A 27,148-nucleotide genomic window follows, 5' to 3' on the forward strand; every position below is an offset into this window, starting at 1 on the left:
CATCCACTGGGACAGGAAAATTCCATTAAGATCTAACCTGCATCCCTCTCACTTGATACAACATTCTTATCCAGCAACAAAAGAGAATGTGGACAGTCCTAAGAGTTTCTGTACAGGAACATCCCACCCAGTCCAAACCATTTATCCAGCCTGGGAAGGATAATTCCAAGGATTTATCTTTTTACAATGAAAGAATGATTGCAAAAGCAATGTGTGGTATTGGGGTCAAATAATTACCGAGCCCGCTCTGTGCACTCTTTTCTATTTGCTTCAAGGGACATAAGTGAGGGAAGTAGCTGGAAACCTAGTTCAGGGTAAGGTAAGAGCACAGCTGTTCGTGTGGCAGCATGTGCTTAGGACTGAGGGACAGGCACAGGATGATGGGAGGGTGGGGGGAGGGAGATGGCACTCAGAGGATGAGAGTGGCTTCAGCAAAGGCTTTTCCCCAGACACTTTAGCTGGCCTGCAGACTTTGAGTGTGGTTCGAAATGTCTGTGGTGGGGTCTGTGTCTGTCAAGACAGAGTGTGTATGTTTGGTAGGTGGTACTTCTTTTAGGCTTGTACTTCCAGGCAGATTCCACCTTTTACTCCGGGGATACGAACTCCAATACAGGAACTGTTAGGGGAGGGAAGCCTGCTGGGGAAATGTGGGACCCCTGGAGGGTACAGCTCCCACCCAGCACCAGCCACATCCCCCTGCAGAGGTGCAAGCCAGCTTGGCCAGATCCTCCCATCTTTTGAGAGAGACCACAAGTCTGGATTTTTATGTGACATCTTCAGACTTTTCAATGCTAACAATTAATTCAGAAACTGCTTAAACATTGTGCGGGTCAAACACAGCACGTCTAAGGGGCAGACCCAGCCTCCTGCCTGCTGGTGTGTGGCCTCCATCTTTAGCCATTGACCTCTCCCCACACTGACCTGGGCAGATTGTGTCCCGCCAGAGCCTGCCTCCCAGTCTTGCCCCTGCAGGTGAGGAGGCCACTGGAAGAACCCTGAGACAGGCATGGGTGCAGTGCGGGTGGGGTAAGGTGGGCGCAGTCTCCTTGTTCCACAACTCACCCCAGCCCAAGTTGGAGCCTATCAAAGCTGCCCACAAGATGTTCTGCCCTGGAGGGCTCACAGCTTGCTTTGGTCGCCTCTTAGCTTTCCGAGGAGATCCAGTGCTCCCTGGCCAGTCACATCCAGTCCCTGGTGAAGTCGGAGAAGAACCGCCAGGTCATGTGTGAGGCGGGCATGCTCGGGACCCTTATGGCCTCCTGCCACAGGGCCCTGGCCACCAGCGGCAGCCCCCTCCACTCACGCCTCATCAGGATCTTTGAGAAGCTCGCTTCCCAGGCCATTGAACCGGATGTGCTAAGGTACCACATGCTGCATTTTCAACGCTGCCAATCTGGGCAGCCATGTCTTCTGCAGGGCAGGGGTTGCACAACAGGCAGTGGAGAGACTGCAGGGACAGATGCAGGGCATGGCTCTGTCCCAGCATTCAAGGCTGGAAATCCATGGATGAGCCTTCGGTCTGTGCCAGGCAGTGTGCAGGTGCCCACAAAGCAGACATAGCCACCTCTCATGGAGCATGTGGGGGCTGGAGGGGGCTCTGAGGAAGTGGAGATGCATTCTGAGGCCTGTGGAGTTCACTAGACAAAGAGAGGAGGGAACCGGGCCTGGAAGGCTCTGCCAGGAGGGGTGGGGCTGGGAGGGCCTGACTGTGCCCTGTAGGGAGTTGGGCAGTAAGCATGTAGGGACTGCAGACATGGAGGGGAATGGGGCAGAAGCCCCCTGGATCCTGCAGGGGGCTTTCCTGCTGTCATCCTCTCCATGAAGCCACATTCCTGGAGAGCCAAGGCAGGGAGAGGAAGTGCAAAGGTGCACAGGGTGGGAGGGAGGGAGCAGACATGGAAGACAAGAGAACAGAGGGAAGGGAAGCTGCTGGGGAGGGCAGGAGTCTCCTACGCCACCTGGAGTGCCGTGCCGAGGGCCATGCACAGGGCAGGGGGCCCTGCTCCTTATACACAGGAGCAAGTGTAGAGGGCACACAGACAGCCTTTCCAGCCAGCAGACATGGCACCCAGGGGCGGGCACGATGGCTGCCAGAGGAGGCTGCTGGTTATAGTGCTGCATGGGAAATTCTGTTAGAAATTTATAAGCAATTACAACAAATTTATTTTGTGACACTATTTTTTGTTATGACATCCATCTTGAGGCTCCTAAACTTACCAGCTGTCTGGTCTGGTCTGTCTGGAAGGGTAGAGACGTGTCTCCACACTGCTTTCAGAAAGGGTATTCCAGCGGGGCTGGGAGGTCAGGGAGCTCCGGGCATCTAGGACAGTGGTCAGGATAAAGTTGGAGAACACTGTTGCCCATAAAATGTCTTCATTTGGTCCTCTTGTGTGTTATGTTCAGACAGTTTCTAGGTCTTGGAATTCCCTCACCTCTGTCGGCCACAACGAAACTCCTTGATTCATCTCATGCACACAGAGGCAACCCTGGGTGCTCAGGTGAGGATAGAGGCAAGAATAGGGCAGGTTAATGGGAATTAAAAGATGATATGCATTCCTGCTGAGGGGGATCCTTTACAACAGGTGGGAAAGCAAACAGGTTTAAACATGGTTTTGTCTGCAGCTCAATGGAGCAACTGAGGAAAAAGCAAAGAAAATTCCTGGTCTCTGGAGAAAGACCATATCAGGATGGACAAAGATGACCCCCCCCACCCAGCCATATAAGACAGATGACCCCTTTGGGTTCCAGATCATGGAAGCAGAGACAGAGTTTCCTTCATGACACAGCAGTACCTGGCGCTGCACTAGGCAGAGGTGTGCAGGGAAGGCTTCTGTACAGCTCTCAACTCAAGGGCATGTCAGAGCCTTGGAGGCCCAAGATGTAGGTGGTACCCCTGTGTCAGGCCTAATACCTATGGAATGCTGGCCCAGGGCACCAGCTTAGAGAAAAGAAAGTCGTGGACAACTTGAACGTAAGATCACGTAAGACCTTAAGGTAACAGGCAGGTCCAGTGGAGAAGCAAGGGTGTAAGATCAGGCTTGGGGCTGACAGCCATGGTGGGAGCCTGGAGCTTTCAAGGAGAGGCTGCTGTGAAGGAAAGTGTGGGCCTGGTGAGCAGACACAAAGCTCCAGTGAGTAACTCCAGTGGGGCAAGCCAGAGACAGAGATGGCAGCAGTAGAATGTGCTATGCTGGAAAAGGGATGTGTGCTGGAATGAAAGAGAAAAGTTTCTAGAAGGAGCAGGTTAGCAACACCGTTCCTTGTTATCCGACTCAGCAAGGGGGCAGGGGAGCCGCCCTCACTGGTGCTTAGGAAGTACCTGATGACTCTGTGGAACTCTCTTTCTAGGCTGTGGCAGATACTTTGGGGTTATTGTCAGAAGCGGGGCAGAAATGCTTTGAGCAGAGACACATCTCTTCTCCTGCTTGCTGCCCTAGGGTCACAGACTACACAGGGCTTGGCTGAGGGGCCCTGGCAAGCCGCCCCAGATGCTGGCCTGCACCCTGGAGTCACCCAGGCCCTGCAGCCCTTGGGGAAATCCCAGGATTCAACTACTGCCCTTCAGACGGCGCTGAGCCTCATCTCCATGACTTCCCCACGCAACCTGCAGCCTCAGAGGGCAGCCCTGGCCCCATCGTTTGTGGAATTTGACATGTCCGTGGAAGGTTATGGGTATGACAGGCTTTTACATATTTAAAATGCACTTTATTAATTTTGCAGTGCCTCTAATGAATTATAATATTGATTACAAACTTGTAGTTCCCATTGAATCTCACCACTCAGCAGAGGAAAATGTCTGGGTCATGGACACCTGCCTACTCAGTGGCCTCCCAGGGGCTGTGTCCCCAGCTATGGAGGGCAAAGACCCTCTTTCCCCTGGTGTGGCTGCATTCTGGAACACCCTCGCATCCTGCCTCCAGTGCAGTTCCTTCACTTTGGCATCCTACCAGCACCAGCTGCAGTCCGTCCTTGAAACCTTATGGTCTAAGGAGGGTTACAGCGCTGGCAGGAGGGTAAAGCGGGAAGATGTCATGGCCCAGGCTAGCTGTGTCAGTGCAAGAGGTTGGCTTGCAGTCCAGTGATCTGAGACAATTTTCTGTTTCCAGCTGTTTGTTTATTCCGACCCTGTCTACAGTTATGGGAACCAGCACTGAGTACTCTGTCTCTGGAGGAATTGGGACAGGTAGGTGTTTTTCCCAGGTGGTTTAGCTCTCCATCCCTTCCCAAGTAAGAGTCTTCAGATAGCCTTGATTGCAGATTTTTACTTGGTGTTTCAGGAAAGTGTGAGCTGCACTATACATGGTGGCTTACAGCTGTAATACCTGTAATTTGGGAGGCAAAGGCAGGAGGATTGTTTGAGGCCAGGAGTTCCAGGCTGCAGTGAACTATGATTGAACCACTGCACTCCAACTGGGCTACAGTGTAAGACCCAGTTTCAAAAAGAGAAAAGCAAACATGAGTCTTGCCTTTGGTCCTGAGTATCTGCAGATGAGTTGTTCTTCAACTTTGCTCCTCTTTTAGAGCAAGGTGTTCGGTTCATTGTGCCTCCCAGGGGTCCAGCCCATAGCTAGGGACTCAATTGACATTGATGGACTGAGCCTGGGTTTGGCCCATTTTGCTGGTGACTGATGTAGGCTGAGATGGACACATTACCCACCTTAGATCCCTCTCTAGAGAGAAATATGAGTTGGGCTGATAGCCATCAGGAACAGACCAATCTTTGGCAAGTGGCTCCTGTGCACAGCACTGCACTCGGCTGAAAAACCACTGGGTGGAACAGTGCAAGTGCCTGATGCTGCCAGAGTCACACACTCTGTTAGGAGAATTGGGTTTGGGGTTTCTATGGGATCATGGGTGCTGGGGAGCCATTGCCTTCATAACCTTTTTCCACGTGAGTTGGCACCAAGTCTGAGGATACAGCAGCTGGTCCTGCCTGTTCCATGAGGACAATGGATCTGTCTGTATCGCCAACCCTGTTATGGGATGGGAGGGCACATGGCATTCTTAAACTGGTGCCCTTTCCTATCCAAGGTTCAGCTGAGCTAGGCCAAGGTCCTCTGCCCCACAGAGCACACTGCCTGGCTGTAGATCAGCTGATCAAGGGCCCACATGTGATGGACGTCAGGGAGATCGAGGTCTTCTCTGCTCCTTTGGCAAGGCAGCATGTCATAATGGGGAGGAGACAACTGGTGATTAGGCAAGGCACCCAGGCACTCAGGCTAAATCAGCACCACAGTAAATCTGAACATACTTGCTCAGCAGGGCAGAACAAAGCCTGAGGGCATGCCTGTGTTCCCACCCAGGTGCCACCAGATCATTCCCTCCTCCTGGAGGCCTGACCTTCTCCTGTTGGTTCCTGATCAGCCGGCACGGAGCTGCCACTGAGAGCCACCCGCTGCGCTTCCTGACACTGGTGCGCCACCTGGCCAGGACCGAGCAGCCCTTTGTTTGCTTCTCTGTCAGTCTCTGCCCAGACGACCTCTCCTTGGTTGTTTCTACAGAAGAGAAGGAGTTTCAGCCTCTGGGTAAGGTGCTGGGATCCAAAGCCAGTTTCATCCACATGTCAGGGAAATGGGGCTAAGTCAGAAGCTCTCAACACAGGTGTGGTTAGAAACCTGGTGACCTTCTGTTTCTCCTCATCCTTTGAAATTGCTCCCTTGGATTCCACACCTGGTGAAAGGTCTACAATATTTGTTGTGGTTCACTGTGGCCTGAGCTCTAGGCTTGTAAGTGTCAGGCAGATGAGTCCCCAGCCCTTGGCACAGCTTCAGAGATGATGCTCAGTGGCTTTCCAGAAACTTCGCCTGGCAGAACAGTCACAGTGGGACCCAGGGCTTTGCCTCGCTGGGACACATGCTGCATCCTCTCCTGTGTGAGGTTTGTGAAGAACACACACAATTTAGCTGGAGCCAAAGCAGCTACAGACACTCCCGCATATGCTTAAGCCCAAACCCAGAAGGCTGGCCTGTGCTTAGCATGGTGCCCAGGGCCACCCCTCCTTCGGCAGTGCTAGAGGCCAGCCCTGGCTCTGCCCTTTAGAGCCCAGCATTGTCCTCCAGGCCCATTTGCCTGAGATGGTCAAGTCCAGTGGATTCTGGCCACTTGTTCTTCTCCTGTGTCCTGGGAGTGTCACTGTTTCATAAGGAAAAACAGTGGGAGGCCCTATGAAACAGTGGGAGTGGCTGATGCCCTTGTACACAGCACAACTGCCTATCCAACTCTCTGGGACTCGGCCTGCAATGGAGTCTCTGTGGAGGTAGTCTACGTTGGGGTAGACCTGAAGCGTAGTTTCTGGGTTTGAATCTTGGCTGTATGACCTTGGGCAAGTCACCCAACCTCTCTGTGCCTCAGGATGGTAAATTGGGTATGTGTGAGCGCCTACCTCACAGGGCTGTGACATGAGTTGATATTTGTAACATGCTTAAAACTGGCACGAAGGAAGAGCTCAAGGAATGATTGCTGCTGCCGTTGTCATTTTTCATGAAAGGAGGGGCTAGGGCTCCATGGTACAAGGCCCACAGTGGTTGATGTCTCTCTGTGCCCTCCCCATTCTCCTGGGTTCCTGCAGCGTAGCACCACACATGAGACTCAGTGTTAATGCTGTCTTCCAGATGTCATGGAACCTGAGGATGACTCTGAGCCTTCTGCAGGACGCCAGCTTCAGGTCAGGTGTGGCCAGCTCCTGGCTTGTGGTCAGTGGCATCACTTGGCTGTGGTTGTCACCAAGGAAATGAAAAGACATTGTACAGTTTCCACCTGTCTGGATGGACAGATCATTGGCTCCGCCAAGGTGAGATGGCTCCTCCAAGCTGCACTTGCCCCACAACCGTACTGCCTGCTGCTACCTTGAAGTGACCTTGGTTTCATTCTATGTTTTTTGTTGTTGTTGCTTTTGTTTGTTTATTACTGGTAGGGCTGGCATCTAATGAAATCCTGCTTACTGTTCAGGAAATTGAGTGAGCTCAGACATGAAAAGGACATCTTTAGAAAATGCACTGAAGGTCACACAACCAGGACAGAAGGCAAGATGTGCATCCAGGTCTCTAAGAATAGTCATGTTCATGAAAATAGAAAACTCCAGAATGAACAAAGCAAAGCTTCTCATTTTAAAGGGCAAAGTCCTCAGGGAGGTCTGGGCAGGGCCTAAGGTATGACTTTTCCAAGAAGCTCCCAGGTGAGGCCAATGCAGCTCATCTTTGTACCACACAGAGGAGCAGGGCACTAGAGTGTGCAGACACCAACACATGTCGCCAGATTTAGAGAAAAAACCATGAGGAAGGTAATGGAATGCAGATGTATAGCTGAAGGAAGCATCTCATGGCTGTCATTTAGAGACACTCCAGATACAAGAGGAAGCTGGGAAAAGGTGGAGCTGGCAGGAGCCAGCAGCCATTGTCAGAGAGGAGAGAGCCCAGAAGACCACAGAGGGCAGGTACAGTTGGATTTTCACACAGGTTCCAGGGAGAGCATCCCAATCTGGCTGCATTTTAGAATCGCCTGCAAAGGCTTTTTAAAGTTCTCTTGCACAGGCTGCACCCAGAATAATTACATAAGAATCTCTGTGGGTCAGGTAATTTGACAATTTACTAATGTTTATAAAATTTTCTAGGTGATTCTAATATGCAACCAGAATGGAGAACCTTACATACACAGGGTTTCTTGATTCCCGCTAAATGCCATAGTGTTCCTCCCCCAACCCTGTCCAGTTGTGACCACCAATAACATCTCCAGACATTGCCAAATATCCCCTGGGAGTCAAAGTTGTTCCAGGTTAAGAGTCATTAGGTGAGAACAAATTCTTACTCCCAAGTTATGTGGGACCTATATAGGTGAATTTGATACCATCTTCTGGTAAAGTTCTGTTATCAGAAAAAGGCAGTGGTGACCAGAAAGATTTTTTTTTTTTTTTTTTGAGATGGAATTTCGCTCTTGTCACTCAGGCTGGAGTGCAATGGTGTGATCTCGGCTATCTGCAACCTCCGCCTCCCAAGTTCAAGCAATTCTCCTGTCTCAGCCTCCTGACTAGCTGGGATTACAAGCGCCCACCACCATGCCCACTAAATTTTGTATTTTTACTAGAGACGAGGTTTCACCATGCTGGTCTCAAACTCCTGACTTCAGGCCCTCCCAGAGTTCTAGGATTACAGGCGTGAGCCACCATGCCTGGCCAAACAGAAAGATTTTGATAGGGACATTGAAAAAACAGATCCTTCAAAACATAGTTGGCCTTTACTCCAATTATTAACAATATCAGTCCTCCTTCTTTCCCTTTCTGTCTTTCTTCTTTTCCTCATTAAATATTTATTGAGCACCTATTATATGTTAGCTAATATTTTAGGTGCTAAGAATTGTTTATGCCTATAAGCTAAAGACCTCCAGGAACATACATATAGTATAAAGTGCTAAGAATTGTTTTAGGTTCTAAGAATTATTTATGCTTATAAGCCAAAGACCTCCAGGAACATACATATAGTATAAAATAAAAATTAGATTTAAACTGACTGTAGTGACAGATTCCCTACCCCATGGGGTAGTAAGGAGTTAGGAGTGGTTTGTTACAGAAACTGTGCTTATTTTAGGTGATTTTTAAGAGGGTTTAAAGAAGTGGAGGTCCATCTGTTCTGAATTGGGTGCTGTCGGAAAGAGGTGCAATTTGGTGACTGTGAATGTTAATAACTTTTATCCAGAAGGTAGAGACATGGAAAAGGGCTGGACTTGTCATTAGAGAGGAAGCAGAAGTCCCTCACGTTAGTTGGGATGGGATGTGTGGTGTCTTTTGTGGTTGCAATGTCTTTGTTTTTATCTGTTTAGGCTTGAATACTGAGTTCACTTGTTCTTGTCTTCTTTCGCAGAACATGTTGATATTTTGGTGAAATACCTCATATACCTTGAGGCATGTCTTTTTGATGTTTGTACCTTTCTTGAACTTGGCACAGGGGCTGACACACAGTGAGCATGCAATAAACACTTGATGAACTGAATTGAATGTGCAGCCACAGGAGGAACATGACTGGCTGGTAGTGTGGTTGGGTGAAGTGGTACAGGCATTAACATCCTCTCTGAGGGACCTGCTAAACGTAGGGCCATCAGCAGGGAGGCCAGGAGTGGTGTGTTGCTATATGGAGTGGCCAAAGCCAAGACTGACAGAGTCCTCTTTCCAAAATAATCTCAACAAGTTGAGTCAGGACCAGCAAGTGAAACTCAATCAGGATAAACATAAAGGACTGTGTTTTGATGCTGACATCTGTTGGGCAAGAGTAAGATGTGAAAAATCTAGCTTAGTCTGACTAGTTTAACAGCCCTTCTCAAAATGCCGAGCCTTTGTTTTTATTGCCAAAGGAAACTTAGATAAATTTGGAACGATATAGAGCGTTTTAACAGCTTGAATTGGGCAAAATGATTTGGGAACAATCTGAGACATTAGACATTTATTAGTCAACCTGAACAGGGCAGTGTGCATACACTGGGAATTTGGGAAGAGAGGGGCAAGGTGGGTTGGAGGGGTGGGTGGTGCTTCCGTGTGGGAGAGAGAGGAGGACTCTGAGCCTGCGAGAACAGAGAGAGAAGAGAGCACAGAAGACCATACTCCTGGCAAGGCTTGGTGGTTGAACAATTGGTTTGTTTTTATTTGAAAATCTCATTTAATTGGTAGGGTGAAAAAGAATATTTCTGAAATTATGTAAACTCTCATTTAGAAAAATACAGTCATCCCTCAGTTTCCTCAGGGGATTGGCTACAGGACCCTTCTTGGATACCAAACTGCATGGATACTCAAGTCCCTTAAATAAAATGGTGTAGTATTTGCAAATAACAGATGCATACCCTCCTGCATGCTTAACTAAGCTCTAGATGATTTATAATACCTAATACAATGTGAATGCTAAATAGTTGTCATTCTGTATTTTTTATTGTTATAGCACTATTTTTGTTGTCCTTTTTCCTGAATATTTTTGATCCAAAGTTGGTTGAATCCAAGGATATGGAACCCCCAGATATGCAGGGCCAATTGTGCATATTTATAAACATATTCTTATATTTAGTGATTTTATAGTAATTGTAAGAATAATATAAATGCATTTTGAAATAGCTCAAAAATAGAGAAGAGAAGATTTGCTACCCTCCTGCTACTTTATCATATTTTGTAATTTCAGTTTTATCCCTTTAAAAAAATAGTGTGGCTTCAATGTATAGAAAATCTTGTATACTGCTTAGTTCATTTAACCTCTCGTTTAACCTAACACTTAGGTTATATGGTATAGCCTATTGCTTCTAGGCTACAAACCTAGACAGCATGTTGCTATATTGAATACTGTAGGCAGCTTTAACACAGTGGTGAGTATTTGTGTATCTAAACACTCTAAACATGGAAAAAGTACAGTAAAAATATGATATTATTATCTTATGGACCACCATTGCATATGTGCTGTGACACTGACTTGGAACATTGTAATGTAGCACACAGCAATATATGAAAGTATACTTGGAAATTCATCCAAACTTTTGCCTGTATCCACACTTCGTTCTTTTTTATTTCTGAGTAGCATTTCAAGGTATGCATGTGCCATAGTTTGTTTAGTCATTTATCCATTGAAGGACATCTGGGATGTTTCAGGTTTGGGCCATTACAAATAAAGCTTTGTGAGCATTTGTGTATGGGTTTTTGTGTGAATTCAAGTCGTCATTTATCTGGGATGAATTCCAAGAGTTCAATTGCTGGTTTCTATGGTAATTGAATGTTTAGTTTTATAAGAAACTGCCAAACTATTTTGAAAATGATTTCATCATTTGACATTTCCGCTAACAATGAATGAGTGAGGCAGTTTTTCTGCACTTAGCGTTGTCACTATTTTTATATTAGCCATTATGATAGTTGTGTAGTGATAGCTCACTGTGTTTTTAATTTGTATTTCCTTAATGGCTAATGAGGTTGAACATCACCTTTTCATGTGCTTATTTGCCATCTGTATATTCTCCTCAGTGATGTCCATCCATATTTTTTGCCCACTTTCTAATTGCATTGTTTGTTTGTTTTGTTGTTGTTGTTTTTGTTTGTTTGTTTTGTTTTGAGATGGAGTCTCGCTCTGTTGGCAGACTGGAGTGAAGTGGTGCAATCTCGGCTCACTGCAACCTCCACCTCCCAGGTTCAAGTGATTCTCCTGCTTCAGCCTCCAGAGTAGCTGGGACTACAGGTGTCCGCCACCATGCCCAGCTAATTTTTGTATTTTTAGTAGAGATGGGTTTTTCACTATGTTGGCCAGGATGGTCTTGATCTCCTGACCTCGTGATCTGCCCACCTAGGCCTCCCAAAGTGCTGGGATTACAGGTGTGAGCCACCGCACCTGGTCGCATTGTTTACTTTTTTAAACTGTTAAGTTTTAAGGGTTTTAAAATATATACATGTATGTGTGTGTGTCTATACATACACATATATATATATATTCTAGATACTAGTCCTTTGTTAGATACGTGATTTGCAATAATTCCTCCTAGTCTGTAGCATGTCTTTTAATCCTCTTTCACATGGGTGAAGTTTCTGGTTTTGCTGAAGTATAATTCATTAGTTTTTCCTTATATGATTCGTGCTTTTGGTGTCATTTGAGAATATTTTGCCCAGCCCTAGGTCCTGAAGATTTTCTCCTATTTTTTTTTCCTAAAAATTTTCTAGTTTTACATTTTACACTTGAGTTTGTGATCAATTATGAATTAATTTTTGTATAAAGTGTAAGGTTTAAGTTCATTTCTTTGCCTATGGATGTTCAATTGCTCCAGTACCATTTGTTGAAGAGTCTATCATTTCTCAATTGAAATGCTTTTGCATCTTTGTCAAAAATCAGGTGAACCTACTTATAAGTTTATTTCTGGGTTCTCTATTCTGTTGCATTGATCTATGTGACAATCTATGTGATTATCTTTATACCAATGTCACACTATATTGATTTTATAGCTATATAATAAGTCGTTATTAGAGTAGTTCCTCCCTCAAATTAATTCTTCTTTTTCAGAATTGTTTAAGCTGTTCTAGGGCCTGTGCCTTCCCATACACAGTTTAGCATTAGCTTGTTTATGACTACAAAAAACCTTGCTGGAATTCTGATAGTCTACAAAAAACCTTTCTGGAATTGCATTATACCTACTGATCAACTTGAGGGGAAATAACATCTTTACTATAGTGAACCTTTCTATCCATGAACCTGGTATGTCTCTCCATTTATATAGGTCATCTTTGACTTTTTCCATCATCACTTAGGAATTCTCAGTGTACAGATCCTGTACTTGTCTTACTATTTCATTTTCTTGTACATAATTGTAAGTGGTATTGTGTTTAATTTTAGTTTCTGTTTGTTTATTGTTAGCCTACAAAAATAAAATTGATTTTTGTGTATTGATCATGTATCCTGTGACCTTGCTGAATTCACTTATTAGTTCTAGGATATAAAAAAAAAATTCCTTGGAACTTTCTACATGGACATGTCATCTGAAAATAGAAACAGTTTTGTTTCTTCCTTTCCACTCTGTATGTATTTAATTATTGCTCATACATAAAACTTTATTAATTTGCCAATACTAGGCATTTAGGTTCTTAGCAGATTGAATGAGATAAAAAAGATGGACTTTTTTTGTTTCGTAGTATTTTTTATCAAATTTATTTTCAAAAGGACAGTGTCAGTTTTTTACTCCACATTTAATAACTTGTTTTACTGCATACTTCTGAGGTTTGTGAATTATATTTTAATTTTTTAGATAAAACACATTTTTACTATGAGATGAGAATAAGATGCATCATGTTATATCACTTTGTATTTACTTGATTAACTCTGAGATCAAACACTACTCACTTTTGTCCTTTTCATTTTAACAGATGTTATACATCCAGGCTCTACCAGGGCCTTTCCTTTCTATGGATCCATCCGCGTTTGTGGATGTTTATGGATATATTGCTACCCCTCAAGTTTGGAAACAAAAATCTTCATTAATCTGGCGTCTTGGCCCCACATACCTCTTTGAAGAAGCCATTTCAATGGAAACTCTGGAAGTTATTAACAAACTTGGCCCAAGATATTGTGGCAACTTCCAAGCTGTGCATGTCCCAGGTATGGAGTGTTTTGATTTACAATGTTCTTGCTGATAGTAGTTTTTAAATGGACATCTGGTTATTTATAGCATATTTGCAGAGAATAAGCTCAGCGTTAGGGTCAGTCATTAGGGAAGACCTCTGTAATTGTATCATTATATATTTACAACCCAAGAGAAAATGTCACAGAAAAGGAAATGACAATATCTTTAGATTTCAACTCCAGAGTCCCTAATGGGGAAGAGGTGGGTTGGGTAATACCATCAGCAAAGAAAGAAAGAAGAGATTGAGACAAATAAGTTACATTGCTTTTAATGAAGAAGCTTTTTAACTAAAGTATACTGTTGTCTTCAATTATTAAACAGGCAGACAAAACATCCACATTTTCATTATTGATTGTCGTTATTCAAGCAGGGAGCATTGCTCTCTGTGCTCCGTCAAGTCAAAGGGGTCAGCTCCCATCTGGAAAGAATGATAAATGAATCTATGTCAGTGGCCTGTATGTGCTGAAGGGCGATTGAGTGCTGTAGAGCATTTCTGTCTCCAGGCCCATGATGTCTTTGAATTTCATTTCCTGTGGCAAATGGCACTGGCCAGAGCAATGGGATGAGGTCAGGTCTAGAGCCAAAGTCTTACCAATTCTATATTCATGCCACCCTTCTCTACTAGCACAGTGGATCTCATTGACTTAGAGACCAGTATGTTAATTCAAACTGGGATGTTTGCCATGGCTGCTGTCCACGCTTTCCACTGGCATTTCCAGTTTCCAGCTATTTAAGTCAGTTTCTTGTCCTGCCAGTTTAGTTTTTAAAGGGTAGGGATTATACCCGGCCAAAGATGTTTCACTCTGTCCGTTCCACACCATTCCTCCTATTTCCATTCATCTTGAGGGTCCGCCACCGTGTCCATTCCGTATTCCATCTGTCCTTCGTCTTCTTCTTCTTCTTCTTCTTCTTCTTCTTCTTCTTCTTCTTCTTCTTCCTTCTCCTTCTCCTTCTCCTTCTCCTTCTCCTTCCTCCTCCCTCCTCCTCCTCCTTCTCCTTCCTCCTTCTTCCTCTTCTTCCTCTTCTTCCTCCTCCTTCCTCATCCTCCTCCTCCTCCCCTCCTCCTCCTCCCCACCCTCCTCCTCCTCCCTCCTCCTCTTCCTCCTCCTCTTCCTCCTCCTCCTCCTCCTCCTCCTCCTCCTTCAGCCTGGCTCTTCTTCTTCTTCCTTCTTCTTCTTCTCCTCCTCCTCCCTCCTCCTCCTCCTTCTCCTTCTCCTCCTTCTCCACTCCTTCTCCTCCTTCTCCTCCTCCTCCTCCTCACTCCTCCTCCTCTTCCTCCTTCTCCTCCTTCTCCTCCTCCTCCTCCTCCTCCTCATCACTCCTCACTCCTCATTCTCACACTCCTTCTCCTCCTTCTCACTCATCATCACTCATCTCCTCCTCCTCCTCCTCCTCATCTCCTCCTTCTCCTCATCATCCTCCTCCTCCATCACTCATCATCATCATCATCATTCTCCTCCTCTATTTATATCATCATTGCTCATCATCATTTATCATTTGGCTGTGTATTTATTTGTGCGATGGGGTCTCATCTGTCGCCCGGACAGGTGCCAGTAGTTGCTATCTTGAACAAACATTTCTGCTCCTGGTTCCAGGTCGCCACTTGTCGGCCTCCCGAGTAGCTGGGACTACAGACATGTGCCACCATGCCAGGCTGATTTTTTGTACTTTTAGTAGAGATGAGGTTTCACCATGTTGGCCAGGCTGGTCTCGAACTCCTGACCTCAAGTGATCTGCCTGCCTCGGCCTCCCAAAATGCTGGGATTACAGGCATAAGCCACCACGCCCTGCCCAGAGTTTTCTGTAAGCATCAGAGAAGAGGGTAAAACAAATGACATGCAAACATACAATGTGCAAAAACATGCAATGTGACAACATACAAACATCCTCTCAATAATTACTTTGCTGTGTGACATAGATATTAAATTGTATGAGGAGTAATTTCCTTCTCTGTAAAGTGAGACTAGAAACCAATAAACATGTATTGTTACAGGGGAGGACCTGGACAGTGAAGCCACACCCCTTGTTGCAGAAGAAAGAGTTTCTTTTGGACTTCACATAGCCAGCTCCTCTATCACCAGTGTAGTGGACATCAGAAATGCTTACAATGAGGTGGACAGCCGTCTGATCGCCAAAGAAGTACATCTTCTAACTTCATTGCTAATCTCTGTTGGAATCTTGGTTTCATGGCTTGCTTTAGCTTTCAGTGCTTAAGTAGACACTATTTCATGTTTGCACATGTATAGATGGATACACACATACATGTTTCCCACTTCATTTGTTAAAATATCCTATGCCTCCTCACCCACTGGCGTCCTCCAAGACTAAGCCTTTCACTTATAATTATTCAGAGAAGAAAAATCATAAATAAAAGAACAGGAACAAATGACAGGTTTTAAATACCTTTGCAGCATTGAAAACACTATTGAGCTTCCCTAGTCCTGGGTATTAATGACCCACTAACACTGAGATATTCTTTGAGTTGTTGTGATTTTTTTAATTTTAATTTTTTAATTTTTTTACAGATGGGATCTCTCTGTGTTGCCCAGGCTGGTCTTAAACTCCTAGGCTCAAGTGATCCTCCTGCTTCAGCCTCCTGAGTAGTTGGGATTACAGGTGTGAGTCATAGCACCCAGTATTGCTGTGATTAAAACAACAAACAAACAAAAAACAGTAAATTTTCAAAATAACAAGGAGATGTGTTTATAGATGGTGATGCCATTAAATTTACTTCCAAATTTTGCATAAAGAGCTCTTTTGCTTAGCACTGATGAAAACTTGCTGATTTGTTATATTCTCTTCACTCTCATGGACAGAGGGTACCCCCAGAGGATGGGGAGTCAGGAACTAGGTCCTGTTGATCATGAAAGTTGTGGCTTAGCAGCAACACACTGCTTTCTGATATAGGAGGCTAGGATTCCTATCTTCTTGCCCCTTTGACACCTGTAGAGATTGGGCTCCCAGAGCCTGAACAAACCTAGTCTGAGAAGGTGGCAGCCCTCACCTTGGTAGTGCTGTTCCATCTGAAAGTGTTCTTGGGTTCCTCTTGCTCTTCTTAGCACCTCAGTGTAAGCACGTGGGACACTGGTGGCTCAGACTGCATAACTGAGGGGGGCAGAATGCATGAACCTGAATTTTGGCTTCAATCCCCTGACATTGGTTCAATTGCTATTCATTCACTGATCATTGCTGATGGAGTGTCAGCACTGGGCCAGGCCCCAGAGGGCCTGCCCTCCAGGAGCTCGTGGACAACGCTTCTTCTTTTGCAGGAGTTTCTTAGGACTAATTGCTGCTCATTTCTCTAGATGAACATTTCATCCCGTGACAATGCCATGCCCATTTTCTTGCTGAGGAATTGTGCTGGCCACCTGTCAGGGTCTCTGCGCACCATTGGAGCTGTTGCTGTGGGTCAATTAGGTATGTTCAGCTGGGAAGCTTTGCTGCTATTTGGAAAGCAAGGTTTGTGCTGTCATGGCTTGTGCACCCTGGGGTTCTGGAGTGATGTGCAGGATGGAGTGTGCTGGAGAACCAGGATGGGGAGGACCAGAGTTGGGAGTGAATCCAGCAAGAGAGCCTCCCAGAAAGCATGAGGATCTGTTCACCTGGCCACATCTGACAATCAGTAGGGAGCTCAGCTACTAACCAGGCTGCTGTCTGTGACAGCAGGAACCTGTCTATCTAGTGAGCACAGTGGGGCTTTTGAGTAGAAGCACTGACTGTGGTTGTTTGAGTGAAAACTGCTGGTCACCATTCAGTTGAGCAATAGCAAGGCAACAAATTGGTGCAAGTGCCCTGCCCAGCAGGATCTAGAGGACAGGCAAGAGCAATGGGTTGATAGAACAAAAGGGATACTGAGGCTCAGGGATCTGGCTCATCCAGCACTCTGGAGTGAAGGCAGAGGGTGGCAATCTGAAATACTCTGGGCTGTTCAGCCTTCTGATGGCAAAGAAAGGACTTAGCACAGTACAGTATCTCCCAGCCACATAAGACTTTCAGAGCCTCCTGCTCTTCCTCCCAGCCTGTCCCAGGTGCACAGGCCCCCCTGGCTGTGGGTGGATGGTAGCACTGGTAGCTCATTGGTCCTCCTGTGCTGTTGAGGCATTTCCCATTGCAATGAAGCTGTGACATGTTGATGAAATGCCCACTTTGTGTCACATAGGGGTGAGGGTGTTCCACTCCAGCCCTGCTGCCAGCAGCCTGGACTTCATTGGCGGGCCTGCCATCCTCCTGGGCCTCATCTCCTTAGCGACAGATGATCATACCATGTATGCGGCTGTGAAAGTTCTGCACTCAGTCCTGACCAGTAATGCCATGTGTGACTTCCTGATGCAACACATCTGTGGGTACCAGGTAATCCCATCCTCGCACCTGGGACTGAGACTCCCCAAAGTGCTGTCATCCCCAGGGAACAGGGACAAGCGTTGCTTGCCCCGGTAGCATTCCCTCCAGGGTGACTTCTAAAGAAGGGGAGCCGAAAGCCCTTGGGTTCTGAGACCAGCAACTTCGCAGCAGAGGAGGGGCAGGTGACAGCCAGCCCAAGAACTCTGCTCAGGATGAGGATGCTTACCTGGCTGTGGCTTCTGGCCCTTTTCGCTGAAAAATTCCAGTGTCATTTGTGGTGGTCTCCCCACCTTGTCTCTAGCATGGTGGCTGAGAGCCCAGGCTGCAGAGCAGACTGCCAGAGTTTAAATCGCATCTCTTCTAATTTGCTGTTTAACCTTAGATGAGTTACTTATCCTCTGCCTGTTTCCCCACCTGTAAGATAAGGACTGTAATAGGGTTGCTGTGAGGATTAGATGATTTCACGCAAGTGAAGAGGTTAGAATTACATCAGGCCCAGAATAAGTGCTGAGTAAATATTAGTCATTTCCAGTTCTTAATCTCTTTGTGCGTCAGTTCCCTCATGTGTAAAGTGGGAATATGAGAACACCTGTTTTGCAGGGTTGTGAGGACTGTGTTTATGTGTGTTGAGAGCTTAGAGGAGCACCTGCACAGGGTACCTGCTTTGCACATGTTTACTGTGATTGTCATTGCTACTTAGAATTGGTAAAGTTAGATGAGACATGACCACCGCACTCAAGTAACTTCTCACATGGCTGGGAGGTGGCCAGGTGAAGAATTAGGAGGGCAGGGCCAGGGTCGGAGTCTGGGCCATGTCATGGGTCTCACAGGCAGTGGAGGCTTCCTCTGGTGTGGGGGCTGCTGGGTGATTGGGGCAAAGCCTCCTGTGTCTCTGGATACTGGGTCAGGGTTTGAGCAGAAGAAAGCTGTGTGATAGCCTTCCAGGCACTCACTGTCTCTGTCTGGACTACTGCCACAGCTGGACAGTAACCCCTTCCCCCAGCCAGTCCCTCGTAGCCCAGTGATGCCAGCTGTAGCCCCACATCACAGATCTGATGGTGCCCCTCCTGTGTGTAAAACCTGCAAAGGCATCTGATTGCCGATACCATATCCCAAAATCCTTAGACAGGTTTTCAAAGCCATTCAAAACTGGCCACGGACCTTTCCTTCCAGCCCCACCTCCAATCCAGCCAACATTTCAGTCCATGCTCTCACCTCCCCAAATCCTGTACCTTCTCTGATCATTAAACAGTGTATGACTTTGTGTGCCTGTGGCCTCTGCTCGGAGCACCTCTTTTTTTCTCCCTCAAGCGCTCTCCTGTTTTTTCCAGATCAAGCTCAAATAGCAAAGGTAGCATTCTCTTCCCCCAAGTGAGGATGTGGCCATCTCCTGGTCCCCTTGGCACTGTGGGCACACCCCGTTTTAACTGCTCTCGCACGCACACTGGGATGATCGGTCTACACATCTCTACTGGAATCTTTCTAAAGATCCTAGTATTTTTTACTCTTTGCTGGTGTATTACTGACACCATGAAGACATAAAAATGCAATCGGTGTCCAAGATTCATATCAAGAACTACTAATCTTTGTGACTCACTGGCTACCTGGTTACCTTCCCAGAAACTCTGAGCTTCTTAGAAAGCTCAGACTACCTCAGGCTCACTGTATTCTCATTTCCCAGTCCTGGGGATGGGGGGTGGGCACAGTGAGCTCTCAGTGAGGGTTCAGAAATGAGAACATCGTCTTGAGAGAAGGAACTACCCACCACAGAGGTACATAGCACCTGTTGTCACATGTAGGTAGAGGGGTCAAAAAGCATTTTGTTAAAAAAGAAGCTCATCATCAAGAGGTTCCCTGGAGACTGAGCTGGCTGAGCTTTCCAGGAAGAGATGGTAGAGACAAGGAGTGGCCCATGGATGGAATCTCTTTACTCAAATTAATTGATCAAATGCTTCCTAAGACCAGGCACTCTGCCAGGCACTAGGGATGTGAGGTGAACAAGTTGGGTTTAGTCCCTGTCTTCATGGTACTTACCATCCAAGAAGGTGGACAGAAAAATACTGTTAGCATGAAGGAGAGTCTCTCAGATACCTCCTTTGAGTAAAGAACTCATCAGATTCAGAGGTTTATTGTACATTTACACATGAAGGCAGAAGAAGGAAATTTTAAAACTGTTATTCTGTCTTTAAAAAGGAAACATTTCAAATATTTATGTCTTTGGGGAAAATCAGAAGGAAAAGCTGGGTGGCAAGAGAGGTGATAAATGGCAGGTTTGAGTGAAGAAATCGTAATATTTTATTTTTGTTTTTTTTAACTTCCTTGCCCACTCTTTATAAAATATACCTCCATCCTCCCTCATCCTTTTCTAGGCACGTTTTCTTGCTTTGTGTTTCTTTGTAACCTGCATGTGCATTTGCCTTATGTCTGCTTCTGTATCACCACGTTTGTGTCTGTTTCACTCCCAGACACATGCTTCATAAGGCGTGTGTCCTGCTTGTTTATTACTGTACCCTAAGAACATGCCATAGATAGTAGGTGCTCAGCTAGGATTTGGGAATGAATCAGTGAATGAAAACAAGGGTCTTCAATTAAGTGGCTTGCTCTTGCTCAGGAGTGGATTTCATCGGTTTTTAGGTTTTACTCTAGGCTCATCTGCTGGTTTATCGGTTGGGTGAGAGAGAGAGCACAAACCTTCCTATCTGTTATTTCTGTCAACTTGATTTATCAGCCTCTTCTCAGACTAAATAATAGCCAGCTGAGTTTGACAGGATGGATGTTCTTAATATGGGGAAGGAGGAGGCTACTGTTCCAGACTAACATTAAAACACTCACAGGATCTGGTCTGGGTTCCTCCAAAAGGCTAGGAGGAGAGGATGGTTGTGGAGCTGTGCATGGCATACCGAATGGAGGGTAGGGAGCCATAACCCTGCCACTGTGGGGATTGTAGGTTCTGCCTCACAGGTGATGGGCAATCGCAGGAAGGCTGGGACAGGGGAACGGACTGACCGAGGTGTTAGAACACCCCTTGGCATCAGTGGAGAAGATGAGGCATGGGAATGAGGTTCAAACAGGTGCTGAGATAGAGTCTGACATAATAGGAGCCTGTGTTCCTGACCTGGGGAGTCTCAGGATCTGTGAGCAGCCAGGGCAGGTGGCGCTGGAAAGGAGCCAGGGCGGTCCAGCAGGCTGCCGACAGGAAGGAAGGGAGATGCTGGGACATGCTCAATGGGAAATGTTTGTGAGACATTGAAGATGAAGTATCAAGTGGGAGAAAAGGCTCTGGAGCTCAGGGGCAGGCTGTGCTGGAGGGGTAAATATGAGGGTCATTGCCACAATGATGATATTTAATCTAAGGAAATTGATGAAATAGCCAAAAAGAAGCTGTAGAGAGAGAATAGGGTTGAGGGGGAAACAAAGAGGAGCTAACCACATAGAACTGGGAATGTAATTAAAATCCAGTAAAGGAGATTGAGAAGCAAGAGGAAAGAGAAACCAAAGACAGTTATGTCAAAGAATCTGAAAAAAGAATGTGTTTTGGGAAGGTGGGTATGGTCAAACCATGCTAAATGCTGGTAAAGAATAGCACAAACTAAGGATGGGGTGTCTTCTTTGGATTTGGCCACCTGAAAGTCCCTGGTGGCCTTTCTGAGGGAGGTGGCCAGGTGGAGGCAGTGGCTGGCTGATGCGGGTTGAAAAGAGAACGTGAGGTGAGGATATGAAGCCAGGGCGTGTTGATAATGCTTTCTAGAAGTTTGCCTATGAGCAGGAGGAGCTGCATAAGAGCTACAGGGATTAGGGATGGAGGGAGGGTTATTTTTACAATGACAAATACCAGAATATATTTGTACATAGGAGGAAGAGATCCAGGGTCGGGCAGTGGAATCTTGGAGAGAACAGTTATCTCAAAGAGCAGTGTCCTTGAGATGGTGACCAGTGGGATCCAGAGACCAGATAGATGGGAGACTCTGCTTGTGACAGGAAGGAATCCAACACATGTATTTGTGAATTTGGTGGTGGGAAGACAGAGTATTAGTATCTGATGGGTTCTGTCTTCTCAGGAAAGTATGAGGTCAGGTCGGGGAGAGGAAGAGAGGTTAGAGGAGAGAGGAGAAGCAATGAAACCATGATCTCTAGGATAAGAAAATACAGCTTATTAGAAAGACAGAGTTGGATTGCCAGACCCACCTGAGTGTCAGTTTGACATTTGACACTATTTGATGTAAAGTGAAGCCAGTCAGACTGAATGTTTTCTCATGCAACTTTTAGCCATCCCAATTATGTCTTGCTGTGGGATTTCATATATATTGAATAGTCCGGAAAGATATTGAGTCTTTTCTGATCATAAACAAGGCTTCCCAAGGGCACGTTGCAAGAACATGTCTGGGAGGACAGGGAGAGAGGGCGGGCTGTGTTGGAGCCATGGATGGGGAATGGAGCCATGGATGGAAGGAGCTGAGACTCCAGACGAGGTGACTCAAGACTCATCTGCCAATGGACGGCTGGGCAGACTGACTCGTGTGGAGGTGGAGTCAACAGAGATGTGAGGCTTGGTGGGACCCATCTTCTTAGTCTGAGATAAACTGGGTCACCAAATGTATGCTGGGACCCAAGTGCCTCCATGCTGAGATCGATGCTGCATGTTGCTGGCTTCCCAGGGGCTGGTGCAACTGACCGGCACATCTGGCTGGGTGCAGCCAGGCTCATGGGCAGGTGGTAGCTTCCCGTAAATGCAGCATTTATGGGATGGTTATGCATGTAAAGGACCCAGTAACAGAAAATTAGAAGGAGGCTTGAGAAGTGTGGGAGGAAACCAGGAGAGAGTAGCATTCTGGAAACATGGAATAGATGCAGGGAAAAGTAAGGGCCCCAGTGAGAAGTCAGGTCACGGCACAGAAAAGTGGCCACAGAAGTTGATGTGTATTTTTCTTCTGAGAACATGGGAATGAAGGATGGTAGTAGCAGGGAGCAGAAGGTTGCAGACTGGACTGAAACAAGTGGGTGAAGGGGGAAGCTCTAATGATGCATTCATGAGGAAACTGCTTTGTGTTAACCTTTTCAGATAATGGCATTCCTCCTGAGGAAGAAAGCCTCTCTCCTGAACCATCGAATTTTTCAGCTGATCCTCTCAGTAGCTGGCACTGTGGAGCTGGGCTTCAGGTCATCTGCTATCACCAACACTGGTGTCTTCCAGCACATCCTCTGCAATTTCGAGGTAAGTCAGAGATTGGCCCTTAGCCCTTCAGGAGTGTGTGTGATGGTAAATATGCTAAGTCTGGGCTTTCCCTTAAACCCAGCACGTCAGCTTCCCTCATAGTCATGATGGTAGGAAGAGGGAAAACCAAACAAGCCTGCCCAGAGGCCCTAGTTTGTAATGACATCCTGCCACCTATGGACTGTGTGGCTTCGGACAAATCTTTTGACTTCTCTGAGCCCCACTCTTTTTCTTGGGTGAAGTGGAGACCTTCATTTCCTTGCAGGCTGTCATGAGGGTTAAGCCAGATAGTATCTGGGAAAGGATTTTTAAACTGTAAATTAGCATATACATATGAGGGTAAAGAAAATGATCTCAGTTCCTTTGGGTGGTGTTTTGCTGTTTCCAAATGATTCTTGAAAGGGGTGAGTTGAGGGATGCAGAAGGAAACGCCTGAGGCTAACTGAGGAGCATCGCACAGAACTGCTCTGGGCGAATCAACCCATTCACAGAGCATCATTTACTGAGCACCCGCTGGATCAGGTACTGGCCGTGTCCTGGAGACACAGTGAAAACTAGAACCCAGTCCTTCCCCACAGCCACATGTGCCTGGGACACAGCCAAGGTGACACTGAAAATGTTAGGTGCCACAGTGAGGCAGGCACAGGGCATCTGGTTAGTTGGAGTGAGCAGACAGTCAGAATTCAGGGGAAAAAAACCTTCCAGGTAGAGGGTATATGCTATTTGCAAACACTGTACATCAGAGTGAGAGCAGTCATGGGGACTTGAGAGCAAGTGGCTTGCTGGGGGCCTACAGGTTTGTGTTGGTTGCAAGAGCAGGAGAGAGAGAAGGCAGGCCCAGGGGGTTAGACTGCCCAGACTACGCTTTAGCCTGGGCATGTGGAGGTCCTCAAGAGAAGTTTCAAAATTCTTTCTTTGTTTATTAAAAAATTGATATATGTTTATTATAGAATATTTTTAAATTACAGAAAAGTGTGAGAGGGAAACTCCTGTTTCCAAGACCTAGTTAATTCTTGTCACACCTGGATGCATTCTCTTGTAGTATTTTCTATGCATAATACATTTTAAAAATCATAGTCATGATTATGCTGTAGGTATTATTTTGAGTCTAATCTTTTCTTGTATACCAAAAACATTTAAACATTTTCATTACGAACACTTACAAGCACTGTTCTGAGATCAGAATAATATTCTGTTATGCTGGAGAGTTCCTGGTTTCTTCATCATTTCTCTATAGTCAAATTTTTAGATTCTTTCTATATTTTGTTATAAACTGTGTTATAGATGGCACTTTTGTGCAGATATTTCTCCCACTTTTAAAAACATTTTCTTAGAATAAATTATCAAAATTGAATAATGAGAATAAAGGAGTTATGAACAATTTTTAGATTGTTGATAAGTTTTACCAAACTTCTGATATCTAGGGATGTTAACTGTAGAATGACAGGTGAGAAGAGCCCTGAAGTAGGGAGATGGGTCATGAGATGATTGAAGAACTCCGGGTAGAAGATTTTGAAACCTAAACTGAGGCAAGGGTAGTGGGAAAATGAGGGCAGCAGGTGAAAAAGCCATAACTTGAACCAGAAGTGACTTAGAGCCAAATGACAAGGGAAATACTATGTACCAAAACACCACAGGGCTGCTACTGAAGGCAGGACAAGAGGGAGAGTGACAGTCATCAATGTATATATTATAAAAAGAGAATATTCTTTGTATAATATAGATCAAGATTCAATTCAACTTCTAACTTCTAACTTCAGATCAAGAAGTTAGAATGACCAAACAAAATCAAAACTCAGAGAAAGAAGGAAGGAAACATATAAATGAGAACATAAATTAATAAAATAGGAAGAAAAAACATACAAAGGATCAACAAGGACAATTAATGTTTCTCCTAAAACAGACAAACCTCTGTTAAGATTGGCCAAGAAAAGAAGACAGAAGGCACAAATGAATAATATTAGGAAGGAAAATGGGAGAATACCACAGAAGAATGAGCAATTAGAAAGGAAACAAGACAATTGGATTAGTAACTTTGTGCCAATAAATTAGAAAACTTAGCTTATTTGAGCAATCTCATCGAAAACAGAAGTTTTCAGAGCACACTCTAAAATAAATAAAAAACCCCAATGATCCTAGAACCATAAAGTAAAGTGAGTCATTGGTTTAAAATCTGTTGAAACAAACAACAACCAGAAGGGAACGCCAGGCCGGGCACTCATAGGGAAATTCCACCAGTTGGGAAATAGGTTCTTTCTAGCTTCTTTAATGAACTAATCTTGATGGCAGAACACAAAAGGACAGTACAGAAAATGAAAAAGTACAGGCTAATCTTATTTGTAAATATAGGCATAAGAGCCCTAAATATAAGATTAGCCAGTTGAACCAGGCCAAGATAAATGTCCTGGTCCTGGATCTGAATCTGGAAAAGAGGATTGTGGAGGAAGCCAGCATGGCCTGGAGAATGGGCTCCCTGTACACAAGGGAAAAGGAGATGTATATAAACAGCCATAAAACCCCACTAAATAAGATAGTGTATCTTGACTGCAACTGTTGCTGCCCCTTCTGAAATGCTGTGGCCATGCTCAGGCAGTCTGGCTCCAAGACGTCCTGGCCACCAGCATGGCCCAGGAATTACCGATGCAGGAACCCATCATGCTCCATTGCCTGCTACTAGCATGGCCATGGACACCACCCTTCCCCACTCTACCCTGAATAAAACTACCCCCTTCAGGACCTGATGCTTTTAAAGCTGGATTTAAGAAAACAAACCACCAATAATAACCAGATGCTAAAAAGCAAAGCAAAGTGAAACAAAATGAAATGAAACAAAATAAAATTTAAAGATTGAGAAGAGAGAATTTCAAAAAGGGAAAAATGTTTCCCAAATGTCATGTTCTGCCTACACCAAGTAAAGTGAGGTGAAGGATGTGTATGTGCCCATTGGAGGTCACTGACAGGCTTACTGACAAGTTGTGGGGTCAGAAGCCACTCAGAAGTAAGGAGAAGCGGCCAGGCTTGGTGGCTCATGGCTGTAATCCCAGCATGGGGAGGCCGAGGTGGGTAGATCACCTGAGGTCAGGAGTTCGGGACCAGCCTGGCCAACATGGTGAAATGCTATCTCTACTAAAAACACAAAAATTAGCTGGGCGTGGTGGCGGACGCCTGTAATCTCAGCTACTCGGGAGGCAGAGGCAGGAGAATCACTTGAACCCATGAGGCGGAGTTTGCAGTGAGCCTAGGTCATGCCATTCTATTCCAGCCTGGGTGACAAGAGCAAGACTTCGTTTCAAACACACAAACTAAAAAAGAAGTAAGGGGTAGTGTGGGGAGACTGAAAGTGGAGGCAGTCAGTGGATTTTGGAAAATAGCAGAGAGGAAGTTTCAGAACTTTTGGTTTTTTTTGTTTTGTTTTGTTTTTTTGAGACGGACTCTCACTCTGTTGCCAGACTGGAGTGCAGTGGCGCAATCTCGACTCACTGCAACTTTTGTCTCACGGGTTCAAGTGATTCTCTTGCCTCAGCCTCCCGAGTAACTGGGACTACAGGCACACGCCACCACGCCAAGCTAATTTTTGTATTTGTAGTAGAGATGGGGTTTCACCATGTTGGCCACGATGGTCTTTATCTCTTGATCTCATGATCCACCTGCCTTGGCCTCCCAAAGCACTGGAATTACAGGTGTGAGCCACTGTGCCCAGCCGGTTTTGTGTTTTAAGATGGGAGAGACTTAAGTCTGTTTGTAGGTTGAAGGAAAACCAGACAGTTTAAATACTAGTGGGAGAAGAAACTGCTAATGAGACACATCCTCAGAGGAGACGAAGAGTTTGAAAACAAGAGAGTGGATCACAGGAGAAAGGGTGGGATCCATGATGACTGGTGTGAAGCAGACAGGAAGAGGAAGTTCTGAGGAAGGGAGAGACAGGAAGTCGTTGAGAAGGGAATTGACAGGAAGCTATGAGGGAGGCGGGTACAGGAGGTTGTTGAAGCAGGGAGGGGCAAAAATTTGTGAGGGAAGGAGGGACAGGAGGTTGTGAGGGAAGGAGGGACAGGAAGCTGTTGAGGCAGGGTTGGACAGGAAGTTGTAAGACAGAGTTGGATAGGAAGTTGTAAGGCAGGGTTGGACAGGAAGTTGAGAATCAGGGAGGAACAGGAAGTTGTGGGCTTCTAAGTCTTAGGTTTTGGTTTCTTTTCTTTTCTTTTCTTTTCTTTTCTTTTCTTTTCTTTTCTTTTCTTTTCTTTTCCTTTCTTTTCTTTCTTGAGATGGAGTCTCATTCTGTTGCCCAGGCTGGAGGGCAGTGCTGCAATCTCAGCTCACTGCAACCTCTGACTCCCACGTTCAAGTAATTCTCCTGCCTCAGCCTCCTGAGTAGCTGGGATTACAGGCATGCGCCACCACATGTGGCTAATTTTTTCGTTTTTAGTAGAGATGGGATTTCACCATATTGGTCAGGCTTCTTGAACTCCTGACCTCAGGTGA

The 27,148-nt window shown here is 45.7% G+C and overlaps 1 protein-coding gene across 25 annotated transcripts in view; it reads left to right on the forward strand.

Moving 5' to 3' along the window:
* Positions 1-27,148, forward strand: part of WDFY4 (WDFY family member 4) — a 297,261-nt gene that overhangs the window by 88,782 nt on the left and 181,331 nt on the right. For 22 of the 25 annotated variants that reach the window (XR_004177000.1, XR_004177001.1, XR_004176999.1 and 19 more), the window contains 11 exons: positions 1,147-1,361; positions 2,404-2,498; positions 3,438-3,672; positions 4,107-4,183; positions 5,304-5,525; positions 6,612-6,790; positions 12,860-13,091; positions 15,110-15,255; positions 16,422-16,533; positions 17,276-17,466; positions 22,517-22,669. Coding sequence is in view for 18 of the 25 variants with exons in the window: in XM_021943264.2 (XP_021798956.2) it covers positions 1,147-1,361; positions 2,404-2,498; positions 3,438-3,672; positions 4,107-4,183; positions 5,304-5,525; positions 6,612-6,790; positions 12,860-13,091; positions 15,110-15,255; positions 16,422-16,533; positions 17,276-17,466; positions 22,517-22,669 (1,857 nt within the window). In the remaining 7 variants the exon portion in view is untranslated. Of the gene's footprint in view, positions 1-1,146; positions 1,362-2,403; positions 2,499-2,622; positions 2,746-3,437; positions 3,673-4,106; positions 4,184-5,303; positions 5,526-6,611; positions 6,791-12,859; positions 13,092-15,109; positions 15,256-16,421; positions 16,534-17,275; positions 17,467-22,516; positions 22,670-27,148 lie in introns of those variants that run through there. The other 3 variants (XR_004177002.1, XR_004177003.1, XM_031652353.1) reach the window with 2 other exon arrangements.

This window comes from Papio anubis, chromosome 11, assembly GCF_008728515.1.
Source record: "Papio anubis isolate 15944 chromosome 11, Panubis1.0, whole genome shotgun sequence".
Lineage (NCBI taxonomy): Eukaryota > Metazoa > Chordata > Mammalia > Primates > Cercopithecidae > Papio > Papio anubis.